Genomic DNA, 16,247 nt, shown 5'->3' on the forward strand with positions numbered 1-16,247 from the left:
TGTTTGTCATTCAATAAATGCTGGTCAGCATATTATTCGCCAAAAGTACAGTGCTGGAAGCATGAAAATGAAAAAAAAAATAAATTAAAAACCACATTTCGAATAAGTTTTATTCGAAAAGAATCAAAAAAAAAAAAAATTAATCAAAAACAAAAAGCCTCAAAACACAAGTCAGTTGAGGCGAAACATCACAACTGCTTTGAATGGATCTCGTTTCAACAACAACTTTACAATTAAAAAATGAAAAGGACAATAGATCAGTTGTTTTATTAAGAGTTTATCAAAAGGATAAAAGCACTTTTGCTCAAAACACAAAAAAGAAAAGGAAAAATAAAAAAATAAAAAAAGAATTTATCAACATTCTAACTATTCAACAAAACTACAAAGATTAACAAAATAACGTATGTTTAAATAAAATGAAATAAAGTTAGTAATTTCAAAAAAATTCCGCTTAAATATTTTAGAATTCAGCCAACAGCGCAATCGCTTCAATCAAAAAACCAAATTCTCTTTAGCATTCCTTGTTTCAGTGATGCGCAGCCAAATTCAACTGTTCCTCTTCTTCTTCTTCTTCGTCTGGAAGGTCATCAATAATCTGCTGTTGCTGATTTCTCCGTGCCATGCAGAGCGAACACACACACATCACAATCATCAGCAGCAGCACAACTCCCACCACAACATACACCACAATCGCCACCGTGTTCACTGGCACAGGCTTCTTAAACTCCGCAAACGTAATCCGCACAGTCGATGTCGCAGGCTGAGAGGTGTTTGTTAGCTGCATCGAACCAAAATACAGTATACCCGAAGAAGGTGTCAAATACATCAGCGTTTCCGCATCCGCCCCTCCTCCAAACACTTCCATGGCCTCTGCAAACTTCCCATTCCTCAGCCCCGTTTTGTCTTCCTTCAGAGTCGTGTTGAAGTTGTACCGGAAAGTTATACCTCGAGTCGATGCATCTGCTCCGTTCGGTATTACTCGCTTGTTTTCGGGAAGCAGATTTGCCTTTCCGCCAGGCGTCCCCACGGCAAGTTCAGTTGCTGCCCCGTCGTACGAAAGTGACTCGCCAAAACGGCAGTGTATCACTTTTTCGCAGCCAGCGCTGGGCTTCAGCGCATAGTTGTCGCATTCCACAGGAGCAGAGGAAAGGAGATGAAAAGGCATTTTAGGAGAATTGTAAGAAGAAGAAGAAGACTGAGATTCTGCAGTAGAAGATGGTTGTTGATGATTGGGTGTTGTGAATGATGAAGATTGAAATTTACTTGATGTGATGGAAGTGGAATATAACTGTTGATTGAAAGATCCTTCATTTGTGGTTGGAGGGCATTTCATTGAATTCAGCAGCACATAAACCAATCCTTCGCCTTCATTCATTCGCGGAGCACCAACAAAAATTGACTGTCCGTCAAGAGAGCACATTGTGGAAACTCCAAATTGTCCTGTAATAAGCGCATCTGGTGCAATTGCTGACAATTTGTGTGATGTAGAAATGGCGTTTTGATTGATTGACATGTGGAAATTCAAGTGAGATGGCTTTGTTTGAAGTGTTGAAGCGGATGATGAGATGGCATTGTTTTCGATGAAATATGAAAGCGCTGAGGATTCAGAGGCTAACACATCAGAAGACGATGCTGTGTTGTCCTTTACAGTCAAATATTGCACGGCACACAGCAAAGATGGAGCAGAAAAAGAAGCAGATGTTTTGTGAAATGTATTTTCATTGAGAAGTGAAGCCTGTGATATGTGTTGAGTCTGTGATTCAGACGTAGGCAATGGTTGAAGTGACTTCGGATCAATCATCAGAAGAGCAACAGCAGGTGAAGCATATCCACCAACAATCAGTCCCAAAGAATTTCCGCTGACGCTTGCTCCGAATCGCGGAGACTGTGCACCATCAAACTTCAATATTACATCCAAAGAATGGCTTGTGTCAGCTAATAAAACGGAAAAATTCCATAAATTTAATTTAAAAAAATTCAAAAATTTTTGAAAATTCATTCACAATTCAAAAAAGATGGATCATACAATCGCGTATGTTATAAATATGCACTGCCCCAACAACATTTCTCGCATTGGACATGAAAGTTGTTCCATCGTTTTCTGCAGGGGAGCCAATTCCAAGAATCCCATCAAATGTGCAAAAAACGCTCGTTCCAAACATTGCATGCGGGTGACTATATTGTCTCACCAATGTTGTTTCTAAAGTCATATGGTACGAAAATGATTAAATTTCATTAAAAAAATTAGTTTGAAAACTTCCAGTAACTTCATCAAATGTATATACAAATACATATGACATTGTCGTATCTTCAGTGAGAGCTTCTGCTAAGCCTCTTGTTGAGTTGACATCGCATTTTCTTGTTGAACCAGTAATTCCAGATGGAGCACTTATAACAACGATACGTGAATTAAGAGCTTCAGAAAAAGAGGAATGAACGCTAAATCCAAATGAATTGCAAGCTACATTATCAGGAGGAACAATTGTTGTCGCGTAATTAAAACTTGGCTGTTCCTCATTGTAATAATAAAGATGAACGCATCCTTTTCCATTATTACTTCCATCTGCAATTGTTTGAAACGATCAAACGATTGTTAAATTTATTAATATATCAATGAATTTCATACGATCACTAACTGCAATCCAATAATAAGATAAGAATTGAAGATTATCCCCAAATGAAACGCTTGGATAGTCTTGAGGAGGGGATACACTCCATGTTGAAATTGCATGCAATATATGAATGGTAGCCAAGACAATTAATAAAGTACTCAAAATCATTTTATTCAAACAAATAAAAGAAAAACAAAAATAAAAATATACAATTATGGGCTTTTATTCAATAAAGTTCAAAATTTGACAAAATGTCTCGTTGTGTATATGCGGTGTTAAGTCATTCTATTTGAAAAAAATAAGAAAAGAATACACAAAAAAACATAATAAAGATATTGAAAAAATGAAATTCTATTTTTCATTCCCAAATATTAATCTAGAATATTTTAAAATAATATTGAAAAGCTCTCGGAACAAAAGGAATGTCAAATTTTTCTCAACTCACCGATTTCTATAAAAATAACTAATCTAATATAACTATTAATCATGAAGAAATTAAAAAGGAGGTAAAGAAGCCAAATTTAGAGTGATCATTAAAATATTACTAATTATTCTAATGGAACTATTTTGAAAAGAAGAGTATTGACGAGCACTTTGTTGCCTGTCTTCACAAGCACTCCCATCACTTTCCCATCAAACGGTGCCTCCAGCATCACGTCCATCTTCATTGCAGTGATCTTTCCAATCACCTGCCCTTTCTTAACAGTATCTCCAGTAGCAACTTTAATCTCGCTCACAATACCTGGCATTGGTGCTGCAAACTGTGTCTTGTCCTTCAAGTCTGCTTTTGTTCCGACAACAGCTGCCTCCAACTTCGCCTCTGTCTTCACCACAAACTCCACCCCGTTCACTTTGATGATCACCTTCCGTGTGGAATCAGCATCAATTGGAGTGATTCTTGCAAGCTCAACATTCAGTTCAACCATTTCTCCGCTCTTTGCATCGCTGGGTGTGGTCGATGATGAAACAGATGATGATGAAGGTGTCAATGAAAGAACAGCCTTCAGATCTTCGTCGATTCTTTCAGCTGGCACACGAATAGTCACTTTTTGCCCAACTTCCATTCCGTAGAAGAAGACTGGAGTGGGAACAAACGTTGCCATCGTCCCGAACTGCTCCACAAACTTCAGATACCCTTCAAACACAGGCGGGTACATGATGTGCGAGATCACGTCCCTGTCTGTCGGCTCTCTCTTCAAACGCTCATTCAGCATCTCCCGCAGCTTCCCAAAGTCGATTGGCGGAAGCGCTTCTTCTTTGCCTCTGATCTTCTCGCCTTTCAGCACTCTGTCTCTCAGCGCAAGGAACTCTGGCGACAACTGAAATGGCTCTCTCCAGTGGTGCGGGTATCCCAGATTCCCTTTGAACAGCCCTTTCACAGACTCTGGGTACGTGATGTCGATCTTCCCTTCCATCACGTCCTTCGTCGTCAGCCCTTTCCCCAGCAGGAACAGTGCCAAATCTCCCACACACTTCGATGAAGGAGTCACTTTGATAAGGTTCCCCAGTATTTTGTTGCAGTCTCTGTACATGTCGAGTGCCTGGTCCCATTTGTCCCAGATGTTCAGTGCTTTGCTCTGCATCAGCAGATTCGAGTACTGTCCTCCGGGAATCTCGTGATCATACACACGCGCCGTCGACGCCAGCTGCCCGCTCTCGAGATGCTGATAATACGAACGCACCACTCCGAAATAGCTAGCCAGTGGCTCCACTGCACGGAACGGGATCAGCGCTGGACGTGGCGACCGCTCAGTTGCAGCCAGAAACGCATTCAGCGACGGCTGCGATGTCAGGTCAGACATGGAAGAGATCGCCAGATCGATGATCTCGCATCCGTGCTGCGCCATCATCAGGCACGTCGCCAGCGCATTCCCTGACGTGTTGTGCGTGTGGAAGTGGATGGGCAGGTTCGTCACTTCACGAAGCTTCTTCATGAACGGCTCGGCATTCTGAGGCTTCAGAAGACCTGCCATATCTTTGATTCCGAGAATGTGTGCTCCGATTCCTTCAATCTCCTTTGCCAGTGATGCATAGTAATCGAGAGTGTAGATCTTCTCGTTTGGATCCATAAAGTCGCTCGTGTAGCAAATGCACACTTCAGCAATCTTGTTCGCTTTGATCACAGCCTTTGTGGCTGACTTCATCTTCTCCACATCGTTGAAGCAATCGAAGATTCTGAACACATCAATTCCAGCCTCCGCTGCCACTCTGCAGAACTCCTCCACTGCGTTGTCTGGGTAGTTTGTGTAGCCCACCACATTGCTTCCTCTCAGCAGCGCCTGGAAGCACACATTCGGAATACGCTTCCTCAGCTCTCGCACTCTTTCCCACGGGTCTTCCTTCAGGAATCTCAATGCAACGTCGAACGTTGCTCCTCCCCACATCTCCAGTGAGAACGCATTGTTCATCACTTTGCTCATCTCGTCTGCTGCACCTACCATATCGTTTGTCCGCATACGAGTTGCCAGTAGTGACTGATGCGCATCTCTCAATGTGGTGTCTGTGACAAGCACCCTCTTCTCGCGATTCGCCATAATCCAGTCCTTCACTGCATTTGGTCCCTTTGCATCCAAAATAGATTTGGCGTTCTCCTTTGTCAATTCCTTCTGCTCTGATGTAAGTGTTTCGTTGTATTCCTCAAGAACTTTTGTCGATTGCTCTGATGGCAGGCAAGGTCGGGTCTGGAACGAGGCTGTTTTTCCTGATTTGAACTGTGATTGAGGCGCATTCATAATCAGGTCGCACAAATACTTCACAAACTTTGGCGCTTCTGGTGATGCTTTGCGTGGAGGACGTTCAACTGCTGGCTTTGCGGCTTCTTCTTCTTTAAATTTGGCAATAATTGCTGGGTCAAGTTTCAGAAACGGTCCCATCTTTCTGAAGCGGTTGTAACGATGCTCAACAAGCGCATCCTGGCTCATTCCGTCGTATTTTTCCAATTCAGTCCACAGCCAGGTGACTAAACGCTTCTTCAATTGTGGGTATTCCATGTATGTTTCTCTCTTTCTGCCAAGATCCTCTTCTTCCCAGATAATTCCGTCAATAGTTCCTTTTTCAAGAAGCTGATCTGCGTAGATCTGTTGCACTTTAGCCAATTCTGCTGCATCCTTTGGAAATTGCTCTGCTTTGTGTTTGTCGTCTTTGTATCTTCCCAGAATCGATGCTGCGCCTTCTGGAGAAATGACGCCATACCATGCAGATGAGAACATTGACACGCTATTTCCCATCCCAAGACCGATTGCACCACCACTTCCACCTTCACCCAGAATGCACGTCAGCAAAGGCACCTTCAGCGACGACATCCGACGAAGGTTCGAAGAAATGGCTTCACTTTGTCCTTCAGTCTCAGCAGCGAACGAGGGCTCTGCTCCAACGGTATCAACCAAAGTCACACATGGAATGTTAAAATGTTCGGCAAGCTCAAAAAGTCTATATGCAGCGCGATATCCGTGTGGTGTGGCCATCCCATAGCCCATCGACGCAAACTCTCCTTGCGTGTGTGCTTTGAACGTTCCAATCACAACAACTGTTCTGCCGCAGTGGCACTTTTTCTCTTCTTTTTCTTCCTCTCCTTTCTTGCAGCAGCTCTCACAGCAAATTGGGAGGCGTGCAAGCCCACCATGGATGCAGGAATCTGTACCAATTTTTCCATCTCCGTTCAGCTCTACATAATCCTCAAGCACATTGAAGCAGATATCTTGTGCTTGGATACGATCAAGCATTCTTCCACGGTTGAAATCTTTCTGCTCAATAACCCTTTTTGTTGTGAACTGCTCCTCTTCACTCAGCGCCGGGAGCTCCTTTGGCTTCATGTCCTTATGAGTATTTATAAGTAAATTAAAAATTTGTTCAACAAGGTTGATGGCCTCTGCCTCTGAACCAACAAGGAGATCAAGCTGACCATGCTCGTACAAGAACTGAGCTGACTGAAATCCTGAAGGGCATGCTCTATCGTATTGATTTTGTTTTTGGTTGTACATTGTGTTCAGAATAACACCAGGTCCAGCAAATCCAATTCTAGCTCCTCGAATTCCGATTCTAACGTCCGCCTGCATCGCATACGACGCGCTCACTCCACCATATGTGGGGTCTTCAAACAGGGTGATGAATGGAAGTCCTGCCTTTTTGTGAGCAGCTGCTGCAACCGAGACTTTTGCCATCATCATCAGCGCAACTGTTCCTTCTTGCATCCGGACGCCTCCTGATCTTGTAGAAATCACAATTCCAAGCTTGTTTGCTGTTGCATACTCAAATGCAAGTGTCAGCTTTTCTCCTTCTGCGCACCCCAGCGAGCCTCCAAACACTTTGAAATCCATGTCTGCCCGCACATATTTCAGACCCTAACGCACAAGCATTCGCATAAGCAAGCAAAAATGTTACTTATCAACAAAAGTTTGCTTTCATACCTCGTGCTCCACAACAAACGCTCGGACACCGCAAAGTGTTTCTGTTTTTGCAATCTCCGTTTTAATTGCAGCTTCATATGGCTTTGCTCCAAATGAAAACTTCAAAAAATCTGTTGGGGCAATATCTTCGAAAAGAGGTTGCTTTTTAATATCAGACATTTTACGAATCCTATATTTTTTTCGATGTAACCATTATGTATATTTCAATGAAAAAAAAGAAATATTTGTGGAAATTGTTGCACATCAATAGGGCAATTGATACTCATCAAATAATACATAAAAAAATTCAACAACAACCTCTGAAATGATTTATATAATTATGGTTAGAAAATTTTTGGTATTTTCCATGTTATCGTTAAAGTTTTTGTTGCGAAGAAATATATTTTTGGTTATCAAAAACTGAGATATATATATGTTGTACTTTATTATTTTTGTTCATTTCCTTGTTGTTTGAGGTTTTGTATTTTCAGTATCACGCAATGTGTTTTAGTTTTTATAGCGTTTTTTTAATTTTTTTCAACATCCATAAAAACTGTACTGGAATTAAAGGTAAACGAGAAATCGATGCTTCAAAAGAAAGTTCAACAGAAACAGCAAAATCTTTTACCTCTCAAAAGAACAGATTATAAGATTTCGTCTTTTGTCACGAAAATTTGACAAATCCACATCAACAAATGGATATTATTTGGAAAATGGAAGCATCAAAAATTGGGATATGCGTTCGAATCACTTTTTCGATTTAGCATTTATAAATGTCACACATTGAATTTTCAGGATATCGGAAAGAATCCTGTAATTCTTTCAGAAACTCCATGGAATAAAGGACAGTCTCGAATGAAACAAATGAAAATATTGTTTGAATCGTTAGGAACGAAGATGGGTTTTATTGCACGAACGTCGTCGCTTGCTGCATTTTCTTCTGGAAGGCTAACAGGAATGGTTCTCGATATTGGGCATCATTCGACAGACGTTTCACCTATTGTTGATGGCTTTTCCCTTTCTTGGAATGTTGAGTGTTCTGCAATTGAAGGTGAAATATTTTCAAAAGCTCTTGCAAAATGGCTTGAAGCGAATGATATTGAAAATAATCCGGTATATGAACGAAAAAGTGGGGAGAACACGAAAGGAAAGACTGGACCAATGCACTCTTCATCATCAGCTACTCCTTCATCATCGTCTTCTGCTTCCGCATCTTCCAACCAACCTTTGAACCAACTTCATGATTTATCTCAATTCACAAAGTCATATCTCACATATCAGACATTATCCGCAATCGAAGCTATAATGGAATCGACAATTTCACTAAAGCCATCACCAGCAGGATCAACAACACTGGCGGATTGTGATATTCACTATGAACTGTCAAATAGGCAGGCGATTGATATAAACGCAGGATCATGTCTTTCCAAAGAGACATTGTAGAACCTGTAGTGTTGGGTCTCATTTTACGAACATGCAATGAAATACAGATCATCTTTAAATTCTTTGATGGTTTTGGAAATTCATTGGATGGTAAATGAATTAAAAATATATTGTCTATTATTCTTGAAGGGAAACTACTTCTCAGATATCACTTTCCTTTTAACAGATGAGGATTCTTTCGTCCATCGAAGAAATAGGTCTTTAAAAGTCTCAAAGCCTCGCCTCAAAATAAACATCCTGCTTTGTGAATGAAAGTCAAACAATCTGAAACAAATTGTGGAGCAATCTGCTTGTGATAGACTGGGGATCGTACATGAAGGGCTTTTCCGACGGTTTGTGCAAGAAGTCGATGCACACGCCCCTGCCTCTGTGAGAGCGAAGGTCATTGCATCAACCATCCTCGAAAAAAGAAAGGTTACAATATGAATTGGTGGATTGCCGTTGGGATCTCTTGAAAATTTTACCCAGAAATGAGAATCAAAGGCAGAATATGACGAAGTCAGTCCATCAAATGTTAAAAAGTGATGCTTATGTTGATGCGTTCATTTCATCTTCTTTCACATTTCAGAAAAGCACTTCGCCACTTCTTTTAAATTTTTGGATTTTGATTCTATTAATGTTATATTCATGTAAATATAAACATAAATTTCTTCTTTTTTCGACCCATTACGATTTCTTTCATTGTGTGATCTGAACATTTATTTATTTGAACTTGTTTGTTATGAGCACAGAAAAAATTATTCCAGTTGTCCTTCTTTGTGCACTTCCAGCAAGCGGGAAAAGCGAATCAAGAGCGTTTTTGCGTTCACTTCCTGTGGAAAAGTCACGTGCCGAGTTCAAAATTGGTTTCCCCACTATTCAGCTTGATGACTATCCTTATGTAGAAATGATGAAATTCTTTGATGCTGAGTTGGAGAAGCAAGGCCAGACAAGACCTTTTTATTACAGCGAGCTTTACACCTTCAAGAATCCATATGTTTGGGGTGTTCTTGTTGAAATGTTGAATGAAGATTATCATGACGTTATTAACAAGCGTACAATCGAGACAACTACTCCAACAAAATGGATGCTCGAACGTCTTGATCGTATTTCTGCTTCAAGAGGATTACCAAAGCCTTTCGAAAACTATTCCGCTGATGTTATCGCCAAGCTCTGTGCTCGCTTTGATGATCATTGTGGCCGTTATCTCAAGGAGAAGAATGACTATGCAAAGTCATACTCACCAGAACGCACAATCATCATAGAATTTGCACGTGGTGGAGGATGTGGTGCTGAGCGGTATCCTGACTTCTTCCCACTTCCAGAGCCTTTTGGTTATCAGTACTCTCTCAAACAATTTTGCCCGGAAATTCTTTCTGTGTGTGCAATGTTATATATTTACGTAACTCCTGCCCAAAGCTTTGAGAAGAATTTGTCTCGTGCTCCTCCTGTTGGGTGGACTGGATCGACTGATATCTTCCATTGCGTCCCAGATGTTGTTATGCACTGTGATTATGGCTGCGATGATTTTATGTATTTGCTCAAGCAAAGCGATAAGGACAACACACTTAAAGTTCCAGGAAAAGACGGAAAGACTTATTACATTCCGGCTGGTATTTTCGACAACAGAGAAGATCTGACAACATTCTGCAGAGGAGATGTGTCAACATGGCCAAAGGATAGCGTAGAAAAAATATATGCCGCAATGACAAAAGCTTTTCAGGGTCTTCTGCAGCAATATAAAGTTATTCATCCAGAAATGTAATTGCTCTCAGCATTGTTAAGAGTGAATTTAATCATTTGCCCATTTATTTCTTACAATAAAAATAAGTGCACTTACCGGTTTTGTTTGTATGTTTTTTATGATATATGTAAGAGCGTTTATCCTGTCAATGCTTTGTTTTCACCTTTGCATAAACTTTTTATACATATTAAAACAATCATCAGATGATTTCAAAGTTGGGTGCTTGGGTGAAATATTTTTTTAAATTTTTTTTAGAAAAAAAACCACAATCTACTTCAAACTTTTTTTTGCTTTCAAATCATAGAGTCAGACATTATTTTTAAAAAATATATTGAAAATTATTAAAAATTGAGAAAACATTTCGAAAATAATGTGTGAAAAATAGTTTTAAAATCAAAATACTTAGTTAAATACTTTCGACAACCCCCACAATTTTTTAAAAATTTTCCGATTAGAATAAAGTGATTTGATCTTCATTTTGAAGAAAATGTAATTTGTATTTCTTTTTATTTGATCAAAGCCATTATTTCAATAATAAATCATTCTCCAAAGAGAATTATTTTTTAAGAAAGAAATCAAAATGCCTTTAAGTTTTGGCCATGAAGAATGGATACGTTCTGGAAGTGATATTGACAATGAAATAAGTCTTATCAGAAGCAGATCCAGAGGCGGAGATCACTATCCTCAAGGAGTTGAATTCTGCATTCAGTTTTTGCAAAGAATGAAATCGGAAGGAAAAACCATCAAAATTATTGCAGACAAGACCATTCCAAAATGGACATGGCACGTTGCTCCAGCATAAACAATCCAATGTTTTCTGTATTGTGTATATCCAGATTTATTAGATCGCTCCGCTTTTTATTTTTTCCCACGCTTCTTGAAGGTTTTTCTCCAGTTTTTAATTTTTGAAAATAGTTTTTGGCCAATATTTTTAAAAAAACATTGTTTTGAAACTACGGTAAAATCTATGTTTCTTTAATATGAAAATGAACTTTTAAGAATATTATTTATTTAATTATTATTTCAACATGAAAAATGTGCAATGGCAAAATGTTCCTTTAACGTGAAATTGTGATTACGAGGGAACAAAAAAGTGAGATGATTGAATCTTGAAAATTTGAAATTCAATCATTGGCCACTTTTGGAATAGAATTTTTTATTACGAAATTGTCTGTGTGAAAATTGGATTTTTAGATAGCCAATTAATACAATGTTTTGGAAGTGACATAAATTTAAAAACAACTACAAAATTTTTATATATCTTTCCGACTAAATGCATTGAAATATTTTTTTTTAAAAAAAAATAAAGGATTAAAAAACTTGTGCAATACACACATATATATATTCGAGATTCACGGCAGTTTTAGCAACACTATCATATTTATGCCGCTTCGAAGAACCAAGTCCATTTTGGAAATGTTTTCCTTGTAATAATTTTTACGGGAAAATTTTGTGCTTTCATTTGATGCAAAAATCTTATGCAATTATCGACTCCTTGAGGATAGTGATCTCCGCCTTTGGATCTGCTTCTTACAAGATCAATTTCATTATCAATGTCATTTCCAGAACGTATCCATGTTTGGTCGCCAGTAATATGGCGAAGAAACAAACCTAACCCAACTCTTGCTAAGAATACTGCAACATTAGCCATGATGTTGTAATAAAATTTTGTGATTAGATTAATTGCTAATCCATAATACATATATTTTAATAAATAAAAAATGGGGATTCAATATGATTTCGCGATTTTAAAATTGAATACATTTTTGTGGAGCACAGATGTTAATTCGTTATTTTATTTAAATGGATGATTGCTTTTGAATCAATATATTTTCTCTCAAAAAATTCTGTTAGAGAACATTCATAAAATATTGATGAGTAAACTCTGATTAGTTATAACAACATTTATTGTTTTTTTTCGTAATTGAAATCTCAAAAATCTTCATTTCAAACAATTTTCTTATATATATATATATAATCCATCTCCAAAATTATAAAACCTAAGAAAAATCAACAATCATGTTGATATATTGATTCAAAAGCAATCATCCATTTAAATAAAATAACGAATTAACATTTGTGCTCCACAAAAATGTATTCAATTTTAAAATCGCGAAATCATATTGAATCCCCATTTTTTATTTATTAAAATATATGTATTATGGATTAGCAATTAATCTAATCACAAAATTTTATTACAACATCATGGCTAATGTTGCAGTATTCTTAGCAAGAGTTGGGTTAGGTTTGTTTCTTCGCCATATTACTGGCGACCAAACATGGATACGTTCTGGAAATGACATTGATAATGAAATTGATCTTGTAAGAAGCAGATCCAAAGGCGGAGATCACTATCCTCAAGGAGTCGATAATTGCATAAGATTTTTGCATCAAATGAAAGCACAAAATTTTCCCGTAAAAATTATTACAAGGAAAACATTTCCAAAATGGACTTGGTTCTTCGAAGCGGCATAAATATGATAGTGTTGCTAAAACTGCCGTGAATCTCGAATATATATATGTGTGTATTGCACAAGTTTTTTAATCCTTTATTTTTTTTTAAAAAAAAATATTTCAATGCATTTAGTCGGAAAGATATATAAAAATTTTGTAGTTGTTTTTAAATTTATGTCACTTCCAAAACATTGTATTAATTGGCTATCTAAAAATCCAATTTTCACACAGACAATTTCGTAATAAAAAATTCTATTCCAAAAGTGGCCAATGATTGAATTTCAAATTTTCAAGATTCAATCATCTCACTTTTTTGTTCCCTCGTAATCACAATTTCACGTTAAAGGAACATTTTGCCATTGCACATTTTTCATGTTGAAATAATAATTAAATAAATAATATTCTTAAAAGTTCATTTTCATATTAAAGAAACATAGATTTTACCGTAGTTTCAAAACAATGTTTTTTTAAAAATATTGGCCAAAAACTATTTTCAAAAATTAAAAACTGGAGAAAAACCTTCAAGAAGCGTGGGAAAAAATAAAAAGCGGAGCGATCTAATAAATCTGGATATACACAATACAGAAAACATTGGATTGTTTATGCTGGAGCAACGTGCCATGTCCATTTTGGAATGGTCTTGTCTGCAATAATTTTGATGGTTTTTCCTTCCGATTTCATTCTTTGCAAAAACTGAATGCAGAATTCAACTCCTTGAGGATAGTGATCTCCGCCTCTGGATCTGCTTCTGATAAGACTTATTTCATTGTCAATATCACTTCCAGAACGTATCCATTCTTCATGGCCAAAACTTAAAGGCATTTTGATTTCTTTCTTAAAAAATAATTCTCTTTGGAGAATGATTTATTATTGAAATAATGGCTTTGATCAAATAAAAAGAAATACAAATTACACAACAATAAATAATAAAAAAAAAAATTTATTTAAGTCTCATTGCACTGGTTTTTGCAATGGTTAAAAAATTTGTCAATAATTTTGAATGTTTCAGTTTTTTATTTAGATAATATTGATGTTGATTGATTCCCTTCTGGAAGTATGATCACAATTTGTGTTGATTTTTATTTTCAAATTGCAAGTATTATTCTCAAAATATTTATTTATTTATTCATTCATTCATATTTATTTTTCTTCGATTTCTTTTAACAAAGTTGAAAAATCATTGCTTTAACTTTTTTGAATTCTGCATTCAACATCAATTCTCGTTCAAAGTATTGAAAAACAAAATATTTGGTTATTCAAATTTATTTGTTTTGTTTGCTAATTTCAAATATTGAAGTGAAATATTAATTTTTTATTAAAGAAATGATAATGCAGAAAAAAGTAAAAGTTAAATATCTATTTGATAAAATATAATAATAATATTCCTTAGGAAACAAATAAACGCGCTTATGAAATTTTTTTATAACATATCTACAAAAATATCCTTTCAAAAACTGTTGACCAGAAAAATCTAATCAAAAACAATGAATGAATTAAAATCACACTTTTCAATGAAAATATTGGTGATTATTTTTGAAACCATATATATTTGTACAAAAATATCGGTTTGACTATTTTGTTTTGAATCTTTGTTAATGAACACAGAAAAGTGACAACTCCAATTTTTGAAAATCGCAACTGAATTTTTTCATCAACAATTGGACTTAAAAACAATTGATTAACATTTTATATTAGATTGTTTTTTATTAGGCTAATGATATTGAATTTACATAATAATCAACACCACGATAATAGTAATGGTTTCAAAAATTATCACACATATGACAAAAAAAAAAACAGTTCATAAGAAAACTCAACTTATCGAGCAGTTAAAAAAACAGTGAAAATATTCATAGTGTTTTTTAAAAATCATTTCAATCAAAAAAGCAACTTCATCATTTTCGGACTTTTTCACACTGACGAGCAAAATTCATAAGATGATATATAACAAACTGTTATGTGAATAACATATTAAAATATTAATAAGAACAAACTGTTTATTTACAGAAAATAAAACGAAATTTATACTTGTTTGATCTAAATTTGTTATTTTTATTTTTATTTCTTGATCGAAATAAGATTGACTCTGTAAATTCTTATTTGTTGGACAATATAACAATAGATTAATTCAATTTTATTGTTTGTTTTAAATTGCAATTGGTCTTTTGACGGAAAAAATCAGAAACAGGTCTGTTGTTTTCAAATTCGAATAATATTTTTGGGTATTTTTTTCTAATAAAATAACGTTTGAATAGAAATTGTTGTAAACTTTTTTGGAAAACGATAATATTGAGTTTTTATAAATACAAAATTCAATCATCTCACATTTAATTTGCAAATAAACAAGAAAGCAATAATGTTTCAAATAAAAAATTATTATTTGTTTTCTTATTCAATTATCGCATCGCGTTAAATAAAAGGCTTGCCTTCTTCTAAAAACGAATAATTTCAATTTTTAAACAACAATAAATCATATCATTCAGTCAACCGCCAATATTTTCAGCTGATCTTTCAGCTTGATCACTATCCATTTCAATACGAGAATTCTCTTCGTCTTCCTCTTTTTTTACTTTTGTTGTCTGCTCATTTTCTTTATCATTCTTAGCATGAGCCGAATTCTGTGTTTTCATACTTCGTTGAATTTCCACTTTCATTCGTTTAACAAGATCTCTTGTTCTCTGAGGAAGAGAAGCAACTTCTTCATCTGTCACTTCATTTCTTTCCTCCTTAACAAAAAGCGGCAATGCATCAAGCTTTTTGCGAGTATGTGTTTCCATTTTATTTGCTAGGCTGTAGAGCGGATGAGTTTTGGGATTATATTTTCTGCAATTTTCCCACACAAGAGTGATATCATTTGTTATCTCCTCAAAATGCTTATATTCTCCTTTTTCAATCTGAACTCTGATTGTCCCCAGATCTCTTGGATTTTCGACAATATCAAAATAATTTTTTGCACCACTTCGAACTGGATCAACTGGAGCGGAGAATGGCGTTGTGTTTGGGTTACTTAATAGTTCTCTGACAAAGTGCGCCATAAAACGTTGCCACAAAGGTAGCTCCGGAATAATATACGAACGGAACCGTTTAATTGGGTAATATTCTTCAATTTACATTTAAATAACAAGTCATTTACATTCAAAACTAAACGCACACCATCAAGTGATTCTTCAGATTGATCTTGATTTTGATCGGTTTCTTCATTTCCATCAAGTGTGGACTTGCTTTCTGCTTTAAGTTGCCTTTGATGCCTTGTACGCTTTCCGGATTCTTTCTATTTTTGAATTTCGAATGGTACAAGCATGCACAAAGAAATAAATATTTCAAAGAAAATTCAAATATTAGAGTTGATATGCAAACTGAATCAACTCGAGATTCCAGCTGTATCTCTTGATCCTATAAAAGTTCAAAAAAAGTGCATATAAAGATTGATGAAATATAAAAAATTACTATTGATATTAAATGATTATTAACTTTTTTATTGAATTTATTATCTAAATTACGAAATTGTTCCTCAACAATCCAAGAATAAATATCTATACAACGTTGAAAATATTCAAGTTTTTTCTCAATAACATCATCAGAAGGAACTTCATTTTCTGATTCTTCCATTTTTATAATATTAATGTTACA

The 16,247-nt window shown here is 35.9% G+C and overlaps 5 protein-coding genes across 5 annotated transcripts; 2 read left to right on the plus strand and 3 right to left on the minus strand.

The window, feature by feature from the left end:
- Positions 1–526: 526 nt before the first annotated feature.
- Positions 527–2,780, minus strand: MONOS_7462 (uncharacterized protein; the record flags this gene model as incomplete). Its single annotated transcript, XM_067877789.1, has 4 exons — positions 527–1,935; positions 2,027–2,200; positions 2,258–2,563; positions 2,627–2,780. 4 exons carry the CDS (start codon positions 2,778–2,780, stop codon positions 527–529), a joined length of 2,043 nt encoding a protein of 680 aa, XP_067731641.1.
- Positions 2,781–2,817: 37 nt separating this feature from the next.
- MONOS_7463 (malonyl-CoA:pyruvate transcarboxylase) lies at positions 2,818–7,206 on the minus strand. The gene is made up of 2 exons (XM_067877790.1): positions 7,019–7,206; positions 2,818–6,952 (listed from the first exon to the last, which is right to left on the minus strand). The coding sequence occupies exons 1-2, from the start codon at positions 7,175–7,177 to the stop codon at positions 3,161–3,163; spliced, it is 3,951 nt and encodes a 1,316-aa protein (XP_067731642.1). The 5' UTR covers positions 7,178–7,206; the 3' UTR covers positions 2,818–3,160.
- A 646-nt stretch (positions 7,207–7,852) lies between these two features.
- MONOS_7464 (Actin-related protein 4) lies at positions 7,853–8,440 on the plus strand (the record flags this gene model as incomplete). Its single annotated transcript, XM_067877791.1, has 1 exon — positions 7,853–8,440. The coding sequence occupies one exon, from the start codon at positions 7,853–7,855 to the stop codon at positions 8,438–8,440; it is 588 nt and encodes a 195-aa protein (XP_067731643.1).
- Positions 8,441–9,111: 671 nt separating this feature from the next.
- Positions 9,112–10,501, plus strand: MONOS_7465 (uncharacterized protein). Its single transcript, XM_067877792.1, has one exon. The coding sequence runs from the start codon at positions 9,162–9,164 to the stop codon at positions 10,182–10,184; it is 1,023 nt and encodes a 340-aa protein (XP_067731644.1). The 5' UTR covers positions 9,112–9,161; the 3' UTR covers positions 10,185–10,501.
- Positions 10,502–14,818: 4,317 nt separating this feature from the next.
- On the minus strand, positions 14,819–16,238 carry MONOS_9114 (putative E1A/CREB-binding protein). Its single transcript, XM_067879580.1, has 4 exons — positions 16,089–16,238; positions 15,975–16,010; positions 15,771–15,888; positions 14,819–15,717 (listed from the first exon to the last, which is right to left on the minus strand). Exons 1-4 carry the CDS (start codon positions 16,224–16,226, stop codon positions 15,101–15,103), a joined length of 909 nt encoding a protein of 302 aa, XP_067731645.1. The 5' UTR covers positions 16,227–16,238; the 3' UTR covers positions 14,819–15,100.
- Between the last annotated feature and the right edge of the window lie 9 nt (positions 16,239–16,247).

This window comes from Monocercomonoides exilis (genome assembly GCF_001643675.1).
Source record: "Monocercomonoides exilis strain PA203 chromosome Unknown scaffold11-1913109, whole genome shotgun sequence".
NCBI classification, from domain to species: Eukaryota; Preaxostyla; order Oxymonadida; family Polymastigidae; genus Monocercomonoides; species Monocercomonoides exilis.

Bases quoted from the DNA above. Each gene is read 5' to 3' on its own strand.
- MONOS_7463 (XM_067877790.1), bottom strand. From the start codon at position 7,177: ATGTCTGATATTAAAAAGCAACCTCTTTTCGAAGATATTGCCCCAACA. The intron at 6,953-7,018 runs GTATGAAAGCAA...CTTGTGCGTTAG, and splicing joins CGTTTGTTGTGGAGCACGAG to GGTCTGAAATATGTGCGGGC.
- MONOS_7465 (XM_067877792.1), top strand. From the start codon at position 9,162: ATGAGCACAGAAAAAATTATTCCAGTTGTCCTTCTTTGTGCACTTCCA.
- MONOS_9114 (XM_067879580.1), bottom strand. From the start codon at position 16,226: ATGGAAGAATCAGAAAATGAAGTTCCTTCTGATGATGTTATTGAGAAA. The intron at 16,011-16,088 runs GTTAATAATCAT...GAACTTTTATAG, and splicing joins ATAATAAATTCAATAAAAAA to GATCAAGAGATACAGCTGGA. The intron at 15,718-15,770 runs GTGTGCGTTTAG...TGTAAATTGAAG, and splicing joins ATCTGAAGAATCACTTGATG to AATATTACCCAATTAAACGG.